General features: G+C 37.9%; 1 protein-coding gene across 1 annotated transcript in view; it reads left to right on the top strand.

Annotated features, from left to right (window-relative positions):
- FGD6 (FYVE, RhoGEF and PH domain containing 6) overlaps positions 1 to 18,340 on the top strand; it is a 175,365-nt gene that overhangs the window by 141,289 nt on the left and 15,736 nt on the right. Inside the window, exons 12-17 of the mRNA XM_007503223.2 lie at positions 948 to 1,016; positions 3,275 to 3,358; positions 4,476 to 4,555; positions 9,584 to 9,686; positions 16,298 to 16,444; positions 17,577 to 17,679. Coding sequence (XP_007503285.2) covers positions 948 to 1,016; positions 3,275 to 3,358; positions 4,476 to 4,555; positions 9,584 to 9,686; positions 16,298 to 16,444; positions 17,577 to 17,679 — 586 coding nt within the window. The remainder of the gene's footprint in view (positions 1 to 947; positions 1,017 to 3,274; positions 3,359 to 4,475; positions 4,556 to 9,583; positions 9,687 to 16,297; positions 16,445 to 17,576; positions 17,680 to 18,340) is intronic.

Raw genomic sequence — 18,340 nt, 5'->3', positions numbered from 1 at the left:
CTGTCTTAGAATTGGTTCTAAGGAAGGAGGACAAGATTTTTTAAAATACCACATCAATGAATCAGGGATTCATAATTTTGTCATTGCTGGTATTCCCTCCACCAACCCCCCATTCCAACTGAGCTTCACCGTGCCAACATCCTGAGACCCACTCGGTGTGGTGTTTCCCAACCAACACCAGGCATAGGCAACATGAAGCCCATCACAGGTTCTTGTGGTTTGGAATGGCAAACGTCATTGCTAGGCTGGTCCTTTGAGAACAGTCCTACAGTCATCCTGGGCCTTACCTGCATGATAAGACCTACTACACGTAATGATTCCTTTGTGGCAGAACCTTTCAGAATTAGATATTTGAAGAGGTTCTTTGGGGGAACACAAATACAGAAATGCTGTTGCTAACTGATGTACTCTAGAGGATACCAGAAGGCTCCAAGAGAGGATTCTAGTCAATTGCAAAATGAAATTAACCATCTTTTTGCTGTGCCCCAGAACCTAGGGCCATGATTACTTGGAGTGCCAGCCACTGGACTAACGATGGATTTTTCCCAACTGGACTAACAATGGATTTTTTTACCTCAATCAACCTCTCTTATATAGGCTTCTATCCTTCCCTTCCCTACCTAAATAAGGCATATTTTAGAAGAAGTGCCTCGAGCAACTACATGACTCTTGAGGATTGAGAGCCAAGCCTAGATAACATAGTTCCTGGCTTCAAATTTGGCTTCAGACATTTCCTAGCTGTGTGACCCTGGACAAGTCACTTTATTCCATTAGCTCTTTATCCCCCATTATCTCCCCATTGTCCTTACCATTCTTCTGCTTTAGAACTCACATACAGTACTGTTTGTAAGACAGAATGTAAGGATTTAAAAAGAAGTAAGATTCTCAGCCTTGGGAATTGACAGTTGTTCTGTATTCCTCTTTTCCTCTTTGAATGAATGGACTAGGTCTTTCTGAAAGAAGGAACTCTGATGAAATTGTCCCGGAAAGTCATGCAACCAAGGATGTTTTTTCTGGTAAGATGCCATGTGTGTTTCTGATATAATTGTTTGTTTCATGGATTTTTATTTTGCAGGGATAGAGTCTCAGGAAAGCATGACCCAATGGGCTAATTTCTGTTTCAAATGGAAATGTGACAAAATGAAGTCTCAATTGCAGTCTAGAATTACAGATGTAAAATCATTCCTATTTGAAACCCAAATAGATCTCATTTTGAATCTGAAAGAATGAGATGTTTTAATTTTAATTCTGAATTTAAACATCAAATAAAATGAACATTTTCATAGTTGAACCCAAGAAGAGGGAGTTGATTTTCTGTGAAGCTGTGAATCTCTTATATCCAGCCTATAATAAATTCAGTATGTACATTTGGAAGCTTTCCTGCTCATCTATGACATTTTTGGTTATCATTTTATTTTCTGCTGTGCATTAAAAAAAAATTCTTCAATGACTTCCTCTTCTTTTTGAAAAGTTCAATTCAGTCTTTTCTCCTCTTAAATATACTGGCTACTAACTATCCCTGTAAGTAGCTAAAAAAATTTTTTTTAAACTATTGTATCAATATTATAAAAGTAAACAATAGATAGATTCCTGGGCCTGAAGTTAGAACACTCAGCTTTCTGAGTTCAAATTTGGCCTTGGACACTTATCAATTTATATCACCATGGGCAGGTCTCTCTTAACCCTGCTTGTCTCAATTTCCTCATTTGTAAAATGACCTGGAGAAGGAAATGTAAAGCCACTCTGATTCATTTGCCAAGAAAACTCCATATGGGGTCACAAAGAGTCATACTAGCCTGAAAAATAACTGAATAACAACAACATGAACCTAATTGTCCCCTAGTAAACTGAAACTATAAAAACTGGGAAGATGAGAGGCAGATTGGGGGAAGAATACAAGTTTCCATTTGAGAACTAACAAGATATGGAAAAAAAGAGATTCATAACTTAGAGAGGAAATTGAATCAGGATCTGGAAGTCATGCATAGAGACTTCTAAGAGACAATAACACTTAGGAAATATAGGAGGGAGACAAGAGTTCAAGGAGTGCAAGGAGATTGAGGAGCAACCAAACAAGCTGGAAAGACCCACTTACCCAAGCCTAGACAACATAGTTCCTGGCTTCAAGAAGAGCCACCAGTTGAATTCAGTTCAACATAAATTCACTTTGGCAAACCAAAGGAGAGAGACTGGTCAGCCATGGTGAATGCTGCATCAAGAATGGAAGGAATGATGATTTAGGAAAGATCATTGAATTTGGCAGTTACAAAGTGTCCTTAGAGAAAGTATTTTCAGTGGTGTAGGGTTTGCTGTCCAAATTGTCCAAAAATGTCCAAAAAATGGAATCAAAGACTGTGCTGGTGGTGAGAAAGGCAGAAGTTGTGGGTGTAGACTATTCTTAGAAGCTTTGGGATGTTGTAAAGGAAAGTAGCAATCAATTCACTTCTGTACTCAAAGCCATTCCCAATGATCCCTGCTATAATTATTCCTTTCTTTAGAGTTTTGATCACCAGTCATAGGACCCTGTGAGCAAGAAAGTGGTGGATCATGGGGATATAGTGAGCCAACCTGCTGTCGAATGAAGAATGCTAGATTGTGAAATAAAAGACATTAACTTCAGTATTAGTTCCACTACTTACAATTTGTATGACCGTAGACAAGTCAGCTTACCCTTTCAGGTCTCACTTATAAAGTGAGATGGATCTCTGAATGCTCTTCTAGCTCTAAACCAAGGGTTTCTTAATCTTTCTTGGTTTTTTTTCCCCTACCTTTTAAATTTTTGATTTTTTAAAAATTCAGTGTCAGATACATTAAAAGGATCTGGTGAAGCCTGTGGGCCCCTTCTCAGAATCATATCTTTATGTACATAAAATAAAATGGATTTCCATTATATAGAAATATTTACCAGAATATTAATAAAACAAATTCTCAGGCTCATTCCTCTAGACTTATGTCCCTTTTATCCAATGATGTTAATTAGCTTTTCTTGAATGAACACATTTGTTGAGAGTTTTTTGGGGAATGGAGAGTCATGAATGAGTTACTATAATATTTTAAGAAAATATTACAAATAAAAATATTAGCTGTAAAGAGAGGAGAGTTAAAGGACATTTCAAGTTGGAGGAGATGGCAATGAAATGTTGTTTTTTTTTTTCCTTGAAATACCAAGAAAGCCAGGTCTTGATCTCCTCATGTGGGTCTTCCATGCATTGGTACCTAACATATTTTTGGTTCTTCATTCACACTCTGTTCTTTGATGTGTTTCTTTTTACAGTTTAATGATGCTCTCTTGTACACAACACCTTTGCAGGCTGGGATGTATAAACTGAACAACATGCTTTCTTTGGCTGGAATGAAGGTGAGTGAATGAGATCACTACTTACCTTTTTTTTAGGATAACTCATTCTACCTTTATATAACTCTAATTTTTAGGGTGGACACTAGGTAGTGCAGAAGATAGAGCTCTTGTCCAGTGTCAGGAATACTCATCTTCAAATCAGACCTTGTTGAATGATGCTGTGTAAATCACTTCCACCTGTTTTCCAAATTTCCTCATGGGTCAAATGGTCTGGAAAAGGAAATGGCACACTATCCTAGTATCTTTGCCAGGAAAACCCTAAATGAGGTCACGAAGAGTTAGACACAATTGAAAATGACTAAATGAAAAGCTTACTTTTTTCTTGGTATTTTGCCATTTAGGAGACCTGGGCAGCTACAGGTTCATAAACAGAACCTAAAATCACTGTTCGTGGAGTCAAAGAAGATATTCTGTAATTTACTGTACCTTGTTTCCAATAGCTATGTGGTCATTCAACCACTTACTACCTGCGTCACCTTGGCCAAGTCACTACAATTCTCTAGGACTCAGTTTCTTCCTCTTAACAATGAGTCTTGAATTCCTAGCTTTAGATCTATGCTCCTGGCACCCTAGAGAAGTACATTCCATCATTAATTACTTGGACTAATGCTCTTTGACTCATTCAGTTGTAGGCTAAGCTCTATAGTGTAGTGGATAGAACATATTTGTAATTGGAGTCCAGAACCTGTTTAAGCCACTTCTCTCAGCCTCAGTTCCCTCCCTGTAAAATTGGCATAATCATAGCTCCTACCTTTCAGGATTGTTGCAAGAATCAAATTAGATGGTATTTGTAATGTGTTTTGTAAATCTAAAAGTGCTACCTATATAAATGCTATTTTTTATTATTGTCATCATCTCCTATAGTGTTGATCCATCTCAGCTTAATAGACTGTTCCTTCCTTGGCCAATTTCTTACTGGAAAGAGCCCTAGATCTCTGTGTGTTTTCCTTTTAGGTTTTTGACTATTCACCCTCCCCAGGCTCCCTTAGAAAGCCTCATCAGCTACCGACTGGGTGAATGTTCATGGCTTAAGTTTAGAAGCAGGGGGCTTTTCTCTTTTTCTCATCCTTACCCCTGATGTTCAACTGATGAGATTTTTCTTTCACCCTCATTGTAGGTTAGAAAACCAACCCAGGAAGCTTATCAGAATGAACTGAAGATTGAGAGTGTAGAACGTTCCTTCATTCTCTCAGCCAGGTAAAAAAGAAAAACAAAACAAACATTTTAAAATGACTTTTATTATCAACATCACAGGTTCAGATATGGAAAACCATTTCTGGGACCTTGAACTCAGGAACTTTAGGCACTTTTTCTTGCTTATCTTCTTAGATGCTCTGATTACTGTTTGATAGTGGGTGGATTGCTGCCACTTGAGGAATGATTTATCTTTTAGTAGATAGAATACTGGTTCTGACTTCTGTGAGTCCATAGGGGTTCAAGTCCTAATACCAGTCACTTCCCTTGTAACCTTGGTAAAATCTTGGTTGCTTCATCTATTGAACAAAAGGGTTGGACTCACTGGCATCTGAAGTACCTTCTACCTCTAGATCTGGTGATCCTAAGTCAGTGTCCTGAAAGACTCAGTTTCTCCATATGTAAAATGAGAACTTGATGCCCTTTCATCTTCCTTTCAAGTTATACAACCTGAAGCTAAGATCATAAATGCCTTTTCCAGTAGAATTGTTAAACACCTCACATGAGAACCAGGTTAAAAGGGTAGTTAGGAAATATTTGGCAAAAGAAATAAAAAGTCAGTACAACTTGGATAGTCCCAATATATTCTATTTAGTGGCCCCCATTTTTCTGAGTTTTGACAGCATTGGAGTAGGCATATCTAAGGCAACAAATTGCAGAGAAATTACTAGCCTGCTTTGGTACAGAGAGTTTTCTCCTCAGTGATTGTCCCTCACCACTACAATCCTGTTTATTTTTAGAAAATTGATTTGGGGGAGGGGAACATACTTTTTTCCACTTTTTTTCATATTTTTACAACATGGATAATATAGACATATGTTTTACATGATTTCACATCTTATTGATATATTACATGCCTTCTGAATCAATAAGGGAGAAACTGGAGTGAATGAGAGAATTTGGAATTGACCGTTTTTTAAAATTAATGTTAAAAATTAATTTATTAAGAAAATATTTGTAACCCCCCCCTTCCAAAGAAAGTTTTGTTAAATTAATTGATCAGTCCATCACTAAATGGGCATTTCATTGAATCCTCACAAAACCCCTGGAATGTAGGTGTTTTTATCCTCATCTTACAGTTACAGTATGGAGTGGCTAGGTGGTGCAGTTGATAGACTGCCAGGCCTGGGGGTGGGAAGACCTAAATTCAAGTCTGGTCTCAGTAACCCTGTGACCTTGGGTAAATCACTTCATCTCCATTTTTCTTAATCCACTGGAGGAGGGAAAACCACACCGGTATTTTTGCCAAGAAAATCCCATAATAAAGATATAATATCAAGAATAACAAACAGTATCAGGCACTATGCTTTATAAATTAATTGAAAGAAATAACCCCCACTCTTAAGGAGATTTCTTGTAGGACCTTGAACAAGTAAATCAATTCTCTGTGACTCAGTTTCCCCAACTCTTACATGCGGAGGTCAGACTGGATACCTAAGATACCTTAGAGGTATCTTCCAGCTTTATGTCTATGATCCTGTAATTCACTGAGTCTTTTCTTAAACCCTTACTTTTTCTATCTTAGTAGCAATTCTAAGTGGAAGGTTAACAGCTAGGCAATGGGGTTTGGGGGTGGGTTACGTGCCTTGCCAAGGGTCCCAGCAAGTGTCTGATTTGAACTTTGGACCTCCCATCTCCAGCCCTGGGGCTCTATCCACTGTGCCACCGAGCTTCCCATAATTCACTGGCTTTTGAAATTGGTATGTGTAGTCTAATTTTAAATGTTCTTTCACATTGTAGAAATCTTTCAGAAGGGCAAACTACTTTAGAAAGCATTCTTTCGTCATTGTTATGCTATGTAGTGTTACCCATTAGAAGATGAGAATGGCCAAGTCACTATACATTTTGCCTTACAAAAAAAAAAATTGTTCTTGTCTTTTCTTCTTAATTTTTATGTACTTTAATATGGACAGGCATGGTCAGAGGTCTTGAATTCCAAGCCTGATTCTGTTAATTAATGGCTCTGTGGCTTTAGTTAAGTCTTAACCTCCCTACACCTCAGTTTTCTCATTTGTAAAATGAGGGAGTTGGACATGATGGCCTTTAAGGTCTCTCTAAAATTTTCAAACGGCAAGGGGATGTTTGAAGTCTTCAAACTCAACTCCATCATTTTACATCCAAGCAGATGACTGTTTCTTCCATATTCATTCCCTAGGATTTATCACCGCAGACTGGTGATCCATTTTACCGGAAGGCGGCTTTTGTTTGCTTATTTTAAAATCTCTGCTTACATGACGGGAGTAATAAATTTCCCTACTATCTGGAGGATGCCTGTGTTCTTTCCTTTTGGAACAGCAGAATTACAGTGGATTTTTAGATGTCCTTGCCTCATTTTTTAACACCCTGCTGATTTGTTACCATCTCAGAACAACTGAGCAAAATGTTGTTAGGCAACTGAAGAAATCAGGAGAAAGTATCTTCATCACATATAAGAGACATTATATTATTTCCTACAAAAGCTCTGGTACACCATGGGGACGTTTCTTCTCAATCCTGCTTGATATCTCACACACACATACACATACCCTCTGCAGTGATTGATTCTAAGGCGGAAGATGAAGGTTTAAAAAAAGACATAAAATGTCTCTTGGTTTTGGTTTCCTCATCTATAAATAAAAAAAGTAATTCTTCTTTTGTAGGGTCATTCTGATCAAATGAGATTTTACACACACACACACACACACACACACACACACACAAATTTTCAATTTTTTTCTTCATAATTAGATGCTTGCGGTGTCTCTCCCCCTTCCCAGACTTGACAAGAAGTTCCACAATGATCGCTTTTGGCATATTCCTTTGGAATCTTCTTTCAACATGATTCTAAAAACATTTGTCATTTGAAAATGCTTAGAAAGGAAATTGCGATTTGTTAGGTGTCAGGACAAGTTAACGAAGGACCTTCAGACAAACTTTTAAGCACTACTCTGTGTTCTCGGCACAATTTGAGATGCTAAAGATACAAAGGCAGAAGTGAAATGGAAGATACCAGAGTGATTTGCCTTTTTCCTTTTCCATTTGACAGATATAGGACAGTCGGGAAGAGGGTGAATTTGAGAATTTAAAAAAAAGTTTTCTATCACTCTTTTTTAACCCCTTACCTTCTGTCTTGGAATCAGTATGCTGTGTTGTTTCCAAGGCAGAAGAGCGGGAGGGTCAGGCAATTTCAGATCCCTTATCCCTAAACTTGGCTGTTAACCCACTGAGCCACCTTCCTGTCCCCTTCTGTTAACAGGTTTTTAAACCCCTTTTTTCTTGAGGACAGGCACCTACAATGGCAGTGACATATCTAACGCTGCAAAGAACCTCTGAGGCTAACTATTACAACTCCCTCATTTTTATAGATTAGGGATGCAATGATTTGTCCAAGATCACCCATATAGTATGTTCCTAATGCCCAATATGTATGTGCCTTCTAGTTGATTCTTGAACATTCATTTTCTTTCTTTTTTTAACATTGAATTTTAATTATTTTTTTCCTGCATTACATGTAATCAAAAGTTTTTAACATTCATTTTTTAAACTTTTGAGTTTTATAATCTTTCCCGTCATTCCTTCTTGAGAAATCTAGCTGTTTGATATAGATTATACATGTGTAATCATCCCAAATATCTGTATATTAGCTATGTTGCAAAAGAAAATGTAGAAAAAAACCCTAAAAATAATAAAGTAGAAGAAAAGTCTTCAATATGCATATAGCATAAAAAGAAATTGAGGAAATTATACTTCAATTTGCACTCAGAGTTTATCAGTTCTTTTCTCTAAAATTGACTAACATTTTTTATTATGAGTCCTTTATTTTTTTAAACCTTCTACTTTATAGTCAATACTATGTATTGGTCTTCAGACAGAAGAGCAGTAAAGGCTAGGTCTTGGGAGTTAAGTAACCTGCCCAGGGTCACACAGCTAGGAAGTGTCTGAGGTCAGATTTGAACCCAGGACCTCCTGTCTCTGGACTTGGCTCTCCATCCACTGAGCCATCCAACTGCCCTCCATTATGAATCCTTTGAAATTGCCTTGGGTCATTGTATTGCTAAGAATAACTAAACCACTCACAGTTGATCATTATATAGTATTGTTTTTACTGTGTATGATGTTCTTAGGCATTCATTTTCAACATTTTAGGGAAGTGGATGATAAAATAGCTTTTAATTTTACAAGAATTTATTCTCTGGATGATTGTAAAAATCTAGCCATTTTTTTCTCTGCTTTTATTGTCATCAGGATATTAATGCTTCCTTTTTCAGTCTTGAGGTCCATAAACATTTTTTTAAACCCTTACCTTTTATATTGGAATTCTTACTGAGTATTCATTTTTTTTTTAAACACTTACCTTCCGTCTTGGAGTCAATACTGTGTATTGGCTCCAAGGCAGAAGAGTGGTAAGGGCTATGCAATGGGGGTCAAGTGACTTGCCCAGGGTCACACAGCTAGGAAGTGGCTGAGGCCAGATTTGAACCTAGAACCTCCCGTCTCTAGGACTGGCTCTTAATCCACTGAGCTACCCAGCTGCCCCCTAGAGTATTCATTTTTTTAACTCTTACTTTCCATCTTAGAATCAATACTCTGTATTGGGCTTAGTTCCCTATTCATTGAATCACCCAGCTTCCCCTGGCCCCCATATCTTGTATCTCCTCCCATTAGAGTATAAACTCTTCCCTGAAGGCAGTGGTAGTTTTTGCCTTTTTTTATTTTTATTTATATATATATATATATATATTTGGTATCTGTATTCAGCAAAATGCTTGGCATGTCATGAGACTTAATCAGTAGTTTTTGGCTGATCCTCCACAGGAAAGCCTTGGTGTCCCTCTCAGGATAGATTGCTCGTGGTGAGATGTCCTAAGCAGTGTGGTCAGGCTTCAGTGCTCACAGTGCTTTATGTGTGGACATCTGCCTCAGAGGTCAAGTCTTCCACAAGGGAGAATGTGTTTGGTCCTCAGAGGATGGAAGAGAATTCTCTAATGTGCCGGAAAAGAAATAGATGAAAACTTACTTCTGGTTAATGGAACCTCTCTCCTCTGCTTTCAGTTCTGCTACTGAAAGGGATGAATGGCTAGAAGCAATCTCCCAGTCAATTGAAGAATATGCCAAGAAGAAAATCACATTCTGCCCCTCCAGAAGCCTCGATGAGGTATAATGTTCTCTTTCAATTTTTTTTTAATGCAGCTAAAATGTTTTATTGTTGTTGTTGTTTAAATGGTTTGTTGATGCTCTCCCTCTCTGTCTCTAACTGTCTCTCTCTGTCTCTCAATATCCCTGCAACTTTTTAGTGATTCTCTCCTCATTAGAGCCCTAGCAGAACTCTCCTTTGTAGCTCATTTAAACAAAATAAATCAAGATTTGGTCATGTCTGAACAATTGTTCTACTGTGGCTTCAAAGAAACAGAAAGGGGGTGTGCTCTTTTGGTAAGAATTGTTCATGGCTCTCCTTAGGCTCGCCTTAGGCTCATTTTCTAATTGTATGACCTTGGGCAAGTCAATTTGTCCTTGCCCATCTATCTTTGAACTGTTACTAAGACAAAAGATAAGAGTTAAAAGTAAAATTGGCCCAGGTATTTTTAAGAGCTCTAAAGTCTCTCATTGTTGGTTTATGTAAATTCTCACCTTGTACAATGATGGCCAACAGAAGCATCCTTTTTGTGTTTATTTTGGTATTTTATTTTATTTTATTTTATTTTATTTTTTTAATTTTATAGTATTTTATTTGATCATTTCCATGCATTTTTCATTAAAGACAAAGATCATTTTCTTTTCCTCCCTCCCACCTCCCGTGGCCGACGCGTGATTCCACTGGTATCACATGTGTTCTTGATTTGAACCCATTGCCATGTTGTTAGTATTTGCATTAGAGTGTTCGCTCAGAGTCTTTCCTCTGTCATGACCCCTCAGCCATTGTAGTCAGGCAGTTGCTTTTCCTCGGTGTTTCTACTCCCTCATTTTGTCCTCTGCTTATGGATAGTGTTTTTTTCTCCTAGATCCCTGCAGATTGTGCAGGGACATTATACCGCCACTAATGGAGAAATCCATTACGTTCGATTATACCACAGTGTGTTTGTCTCTGTGTACAATGTTCTCCTGGTTCTGCTCCTCTCGCTCTGCATCACTTCCTGGAGGTCGTTCCAGTCTCCATGGAACTCCTCCACTTTATTATTCCTTTTTGCACAATAATATTACATCACCAACAGATACCACAATGTGTTCAGCCATTCCCCAATTGATGGGCATCCCCTCGTTTTCCAATTTTTGGCCACCACAAAGAGCGCAGCCATGAATATTTTTGTACAAGTCTTTGTGTCCATTATCTCTTTGGGGTACAGACCCAGCAGTGCTATGGCTGGATCAAAGGGTAGACATTCTTTTATCGCCCTTTGTACATAGTTCCAAATTGCCCTCCAGAATGGCTGGATAAGTTCACAACTCCACCAGCAATGAATTAATGTCCCTACTTTGCCACATCCCCTCCAGCATTCATTACTTTCCATAACTGTCATGTTAGCCAATCTGCTAGGTGTGAGGTGATACCTCAGAGTTGTTTTGATTTGCATCTCTCTGATTATAAGAGATGTGGAGCACTTCTTCATGTGCTTATTAATAGTTTTGATTTCTTTATCTGAAAACTGCCTATCCATGTCCCTTGCCCATTTATCAATTGGGGAATGGCTTGATTTTTTGTACAATTGATTTAGCTCTTTATAAATTTGAGTAATTAAACCTTTGTCAGAGGTTTTTATGAAGATTTTTTCCCAATTTGTTGTTTTCCTTCTGATTTTAGTTACATTGGTTTTGTTTGTACAAAAGCCTTATAATTTGATGTAGTCGAAATTATTTATTTTACATTTTGTGATTCTTTCTATATCTTGCTTGGTTTTAAAGTCTTTCCCTTCCCAAAGGTCTGACATGTATAGTATTCTGTGTTTACCCAATTTACTTATGGTTTCCTTCTTTATGTTTAAGTCTTTCACCCATTTTGAATTTATCTTGGTGTAGGGTGTCAGGTGTTGATCAATTCCTAATCTCTCCCACACTGTCTTCCAATTTTCCCAGCAGTTCTTATCAAATAGTGAATTTTTGTCCCAAGACCTGGGATCTTTGGGTTTATCGTATACTGTCTTGCTGAGGTTGCTTGCCCCCAGTCTATTCCACTGATCCTCCTTTCTGTCTCTTAGCCAGTACCAAATTGTTTTGATGACTGCTGCTTTGTAATATAGTTTGAGGTCTGGGACTGCTAGGCCCCCCTCATTATCTATTTAGTGCCATACCCATGGAACTCCCAAAAAATTTCTTTACTGATTTGGAAAAAAACATAACAAAGTTCATTTGGAATAACAAAAGACCAAGGATATCCAGGGAAATAATGAAAAAAAACACTAATGGGTATTTTATTTTTTAACATTATTTTATTTGGTCATTTCTAAACATTATTCATTGGAAACAAAGATCATTTTCCTTTCCTCCCTCCCCCCCCCCACCCCAAGCCGACGCATGATTCCATTGGGTATCACATGTGTTCTTGACTCGAACCCATTTCCTTGTTGTTGGTATTTGCATTAGAGTGTTCATTTAGAGTCTCTCCTCAGTCTTATCCCCTTCCCCCCTGTAGTCAAGTAGTTGCTTTTCATCGGTGTTTTTGCTCCCACAGTTTATCCTATGCTTGTGGATAATGTTTTTTAGATCCCTGCAGTTTGTTCAGGGACATTGAATTGTTCCTAATGGAGAAGTCCATCACCTTCGATTGTACCACAGTGTATCAGTCTCTGCGTACAATGTTTTCCTGGTTCTACTCCTTTCGCTCTGCATCACTTCTTGGAGGTTGTTCCAGTCTCCATGGAATTCCTCTACTTTATTATTCCTTTGATCACAATAGTATTCCATCACCAACATATACCACAATTTGTTCAGCCATTCTCCAATTGAAGGGCATCCCCTCATTTTCCAATTTTTGGCCACCACAAAGAGCACAGCTATGAATATTCTTGTACAAGTCTTTTTCCTTATTATCTCTTTGGGGTATAAACCTAGAAGTGCTATGGCTGGATCAAAGGGCAGACTGTCTTTTATCACCCTTTGGCGAAAAAGTTCCAAATTCCCCTCCAGAATGGCTGGATCAATTCACAACTCCACCAACAATGGATTAGTGTCCCTACCTTGCTGCATCCCCTTCAGCATTCATTACTTTCCATAGCTGTCTTGTTAACCAATCTGCTAGGTGTGAGTTGTTTTGATTTGCATCTCTCTGATTATAAGAGATGTAGAGTACCTTTTCATGTGCTTATTAATAGTTTTGATTTCTTTGGCTGAGAACTGCCTGTTCTTGCCCCTTGCGCATTTATGAATTGGAGAATGGCTTGATTTTTTGTACAGTTGATTTAGCTCTGTGTAAATTTGAGTAATTAAACCTTTGTCAGAGGTTTTTATGAAGATTGCTTCCCAATTTGTTGCTTTCCTTCTGGTCTCCCTTTTCATCTTGTATACTGTCTATTTGTTTTTTTCTTTCCTTTTTTTAATTAGACTGACTAGTACTTTTTCAATTTAATTTGTTTTTTCAAAGTACCAGCTTCTAGTCTTATTTATTAAATCAATAGTTCTTTGACTTTCAATTTTATTAATTTCTCCTTTGATTTTTAGGATTTCTAATTTAGTCTTCATCTGAGGATTTTTAATTTGTTCACTTTCTAGTTTTTTAATTTGCATGCCCAAGTCATTGACCTTTGCCCTTCTTAATTTGTTTATATTTGAACTCAAGGATATAAATTTCCCCCTGAGTACTGCTTTGGCTGCATCCCATAGGTTTTGAAAGCATGTCTCACCATTGTCATTTTCTTCAATGAAGTTATTAATTGTTTCTATGATTTGTTCTTTAACTAGCTGGTTTTGGAGAATCATATTTTTTAATTTCCAATTAAATTTTGATTTATCTCTCCTTGTACCCTTACTAATTATTATTTTTATTGCATTGTGGTCTGAGAAGGTTGCATTTATTATTTCTGCCCTTTTGCACTTATTTGCAATGATTTTGTGCCCTAGTATATGGTTAATTTTTGTGAATGTACCATGTGCTGCTGAAAAGAATTCCTTTTTGTCCCTATTTATTTTTCTCCATATGTCTACTAACTCTAATTTTTCTAAGATTTCATTTGCCTCTCTCACCTCTTCCTTGTTTATTTTTTGATTTATCTAGTTCAGATAGGGGAAGGTTCAGATCTCCCACTATTATAGTTTTTCTATCTATTTCATCCTTGAGCTCCTCTAGTTTCTCCTTTAAAAATTTGGATGCTCTACCATTTGATGAGTACATATTGAGTACAGATCTTTCCTTGTTGTCTATACTGTCTATACTGCCTCTTTTCAGGATGTAATTTCCTTCCCTATCTCTTTTAACTAGATTTATTTTTACTTGGGCTTTTTCCGATATCATGATTGCTACTCCTGCCTTCTTTTTATCATTTGATGCCCAATAGATTTGGCTCCATCCTCTTATTTTCACCCTATGCATATCTACCTTCCTCATGTGTGTTTCTTGCAGACAGCATATAGTAGGGTTTTGTATTCTAATCCACTCTACTATTCTCTTGAGTTTTATGGGTGAGTTCATTCCATTCACATTCAGAGTTATGATTACTAGCTGTGTATTTCCCAGCATTTTGATTTCTACTCCTGGTCCTGTCTTTTCTTCTTTCACTATTTCTTTCTACACCAATGTTTGTTTATAGTCAGTCCCCCTTGTTCCACCCTTTATTTTACTTCCCTTTCTACCCCCTCCCTTCTTATTCCCTCCCTTATTTTCCCCTGTAGTCTTTTTTAAAAAATCCCCCCACCCACCCTCTCGCTCCCTTGTACTGATTCCCTCCCTTGAACCATCCGTTTTTTCCCCTTCGACTCCCCTATAGGGTGTAAATCTATTCTCTTCCCCAGTGGATTGGATTGTTCTTCCCTCTTTGGGTCAGTTTCAAAGTACGTAAGAGTTGAGTATTTCCTATCTCCAACCTCTTTACCCTTCCAGTGTATTGATGTTCTCCCTCCTCCCACCATGAACTTCTTTGTGACGTATAAATTTACCCCCATTTGTTTCTTTTCCCATTTCTTTTAGTCATAACCTCTTTATTTTTTAGCTCTAGTCATGTATATATAAATATATATATACATACATATGTGTATGTATTTGTGCATGCATATATCTATATACCTATTTATGTCTTGTCCTTTCATCCTATACAATTTGTCACTGTTCCCTCTGAGTGTAATTCTTCTATCTGCTCAGGTGATAGCAACAGTTTTTAAGAGTTACCAATGACCTCTTTTCTTATAGGGATACATATCATTTTAACTTATTGAGTCTCTTATAAAATTTTTGTTGTTGTTTTGTTTGTTTTTCCCCCTCTTTTTTAATTACCTTTTGATGATTCTCGAGTTCTGTGGTTGGACATAAAATTTTCTGTTCAGGTCTGGTCTTTTATTTATGAATGCTTGGAACTCTTCTGTTTGAGTTGAATGACCATACTTTCCCCATGTTTCCATGGTATTTTTTCTTAATGAACAAAAATTGCTCTTCTCTCATCCCTACTTTCCATTAAACGAAAAGAGGGAGGAGAAAACCCCCTGTCCTTAAATATGCCTGGTCAGTAAAAACCAATCTGTGCTTTGACCTTGTCATATTTTGCAGAATGCCCCATTAAGAGGGTGGGTATCATGAGTTATCATCAATTCCCTGGAATCATAGATCATCATTGCATGGATCAGAGTATTTAAGCATTTTAAAATCATTTATCTGCACAATTTATATACTTGTCCTTCAGTTGATGGGCACTCCTTTAGTTCCTTGCCATCACAATAAAGAGCTGCTGTATTTTTTCTTTCCTTCCTTCCTTCCTTCCTTCCTTCCTTCCTTCCTTCCTTCCTTCCTTCCTTCCTTTCTTCCTTCCTTCCTTCCTCCCTTTCTCCCTCCCTTCCTCCCTTCCTCCCTTCCTTCCTCCCTTCCTTCCTTCCTTCCTGATCCTTTTTCTCTTCTTTTGATTTCTGGAAGATAGTTCTATTTTTGGTATTAATTGTGTCAAAGAGTAGGCACAGCTTTGTAACTTTGGGGACATAGAATGGACATTCTTTAATTTATGATGATCATCATTTTACATTTATAGTGCTTTGAAGCTTCCAAAGGTTCCAAAGGGGCACGAATAAGTCTAGGGAAGTGGTCAGTGGTCAGAGAAGAGAGCCTGGTCCCAGGCTGCCAGCATCTTAGAAGCACAAGTATATTGGCTGAATGGGGCATCCTCTGGTGAAGAGGACTTGGATTCAAGTCTTGTTTTAGACACTTCCTAACTGCGTGGTCCTGGGCAAGTCTCTTAGCCCTTGCCCATTTTAGAGTATTACTAAGGTGGAAAATAGGGCTTAAAAAAAAAAGGATATTGCCTGAAACCCCGGGACTCTAGAACATCCCTCCCATCAGAGTAGCAACGTTATTCTTGATTTGGTTTTTCATCTCAGTGCTATTGAGGGAAACTTGGAAAAAGATTCCAAAGGTTGTTTGTTTTTTTAATCTGTCCAAGATCCAATGTTTCATAGGGAATTCTTCTACCAATTCAGATCAGCCTCTTGTCCTTTTACCAAAACACACTCAGAAGTGAGTGATAGGAAAATGAAAGACACCAATAAAAGTTTTATAAGGGGATCTTGTACTTTGGAGAAAATTGGAGTCTTATTTTATCAACATGATTTCTACAGTTCTGTCTTGACTTCTCTTTTTGGCAGACGGACACAGCCAAGAAGGAAGAGATGAGCCCCTTGGGCTCAAAAGCCCCCATCTGGATTCCCGACACAAGGGCCACCATGTGCATGGTGTGTACCAGTGAATTCACGCTCACTTGGAGGAGGCACCATTGTCGGGCTTGTGGCAAGGTAGGACTTTACTCGCATCTGAATGATAAGAGGCAATGGCAGAGGAGCCATTTCTCAGGGACCTGGGCAGCCTTCTAAGATGATGTGTTGCAGTGGAGCTGGCTAGCTGCCTAGACAGATGGTGTTTCCATACCAGAGCTCCTTACACAAAATCAAAATGTTTTCCAAAAGAATTTGCATTGTAAGTTGTGTTCTGAAATGTATTTGCACAAAATGCCATTCTTTGTGCTGAAAAAATATGATATAGCATCTGGGATGATGTTTTAGGAAAATATTGAGACCAGAAAATCCTATTTCACGTTGAGTTTTTTTTTTCCTGGCTTAGAGTTATATATTTATGTTAACACTGTTTTTATAAATAAGAAAAGTTATGCCAATAACAATAATAGTAGGTTACACATGCATAATGCTTTCCTTCCAGTATTCTTTTGTACATGCTCCCATTTGTTATTTGCAATAATCTTATAGTTCATATTTAGATATCACTTTAGGAACTGCAAAGAGCTTCATATATATTGTTTCAACATTTCTATGAGGAGAGGCAGCTAGGTGGTTCAGAGGATAGAGAGCCAGGTCTGGAAATGAGGTGCTGCGTTCAAGATGTTTCCTAGCTGTGCGACCCTGGGCAAGTGACAACTCCAGTTGCCTAACTTTTACTACTCTTCTGTCTTAGAACTGATTCTTTTAATATCTCTCTGTCTCTCTCCCCCTCTCTCCATCTCTCTCCCCCTCTCTTTGTCTCCTTCTTTTCTTTCTTTCCTTCTCTCGCTTCCTTCCTCACCTCCCTCCCTTCCCTTCCTTCCCTTCCATTTTCCCTATTATCTTAGAATCAATACTTATTCTCCAAGGCAGAAGAACAGTAAGGTCTGGGCAAAGGGGATTAAGTGACTTACTCAGGGTCACACCTAAGAAGTGTCTGAGGCCGGATTTGAACTCAGAATGTCCCGTCTTGAGGCCTGGCTCTCTATTCACTCTTAGCTGCCCATTAAAATCAGTTCTAAGACAGAAGATCCAGGTTCTAAAAAAGAAACAAAAAAAAAATCCTCATGAGGTAGGTATTATCATTTTCCCATTTTACAAATGAAGAAACTAAGGCTTAAATCTAAAATGATTTTGTTTTATATGCTTTCAGATTGTCTGTCAAGCTTGTTCCTCAAATAAGTATGGCTTAGATTACCTGAAAAACCAGCCTGCAAGAGTCTGTGAACATTGCTTCAGAGAACTTCAGAAACTAGGTAAAAAAAAACCCAGTTTGACCCTTCACCAGCTCATCTTCACTCCAAATTCCTACTTGTTATCCTGCTTCTTTGATAAGTTGCCTTGTTTGTAAATTGGACTGGTAATACGGGCTACAGTTATGGGGAGAATGACCAAGAGTTCAATGAGATTAAATCTTGGCCCCCCAAATTCAGCCTTTGTGCTCCATTCAAGCTTGGGCTACACTGCAGTTTTCTTTTGTATCAGACAAGAAGGTTCACTAAGCACATAATAATGTAAATTGCTATGAGAAGTGTTTTTACCAGACTAGTAGAGTAAAGAAAGAGTTCAAAGAGAATGTTTAAAAAGTGAATCATACACTGAAAGATTACCAAGTTTATGCTTAAAACAACTGAGAAAACACCATTTAATCTCCTTTTATCTGGGAAATAGAGATGATTAATATGGTGCTTAGAAACGATTCTTCTGTGACCATTAAAGGAGAACTTTTCTTGCTGATAGGTTGTTCTAGGAGCATAGATCTAGAGTTGAGGGACTTCATAGACTGTGTAGTCCAGTTCCCTTCATTTTACAGGAGAGGAAACTGAGGCAGAGAGAGATTAAAATAACTAAGGGCATATAGTTATTATATGTCAGAACTGGGAGTTGAACCCCAAATTCCAGACACCTTTTCTTTCC

Source organism: Monodelphis domestica, chromosome 5 (genome assembly GCF_027887165.1).
Source record: "Monodelphis domestica isolate mMonDom1 chromosome 5, mMonDom1.pri, whole genome shotgun sequence".
In the NCBI taxonomy this organism is placed as follows: domain Eukaryota; kingdom Metazoa; phylum Chordata; class Mammalia; order Didelphimorphia; family Didelphidae; genus Monodelphis; species Monodelphis domestica.
This window is presented reverse-complemented; position numbering and strand designations above follow the sequence as displayed.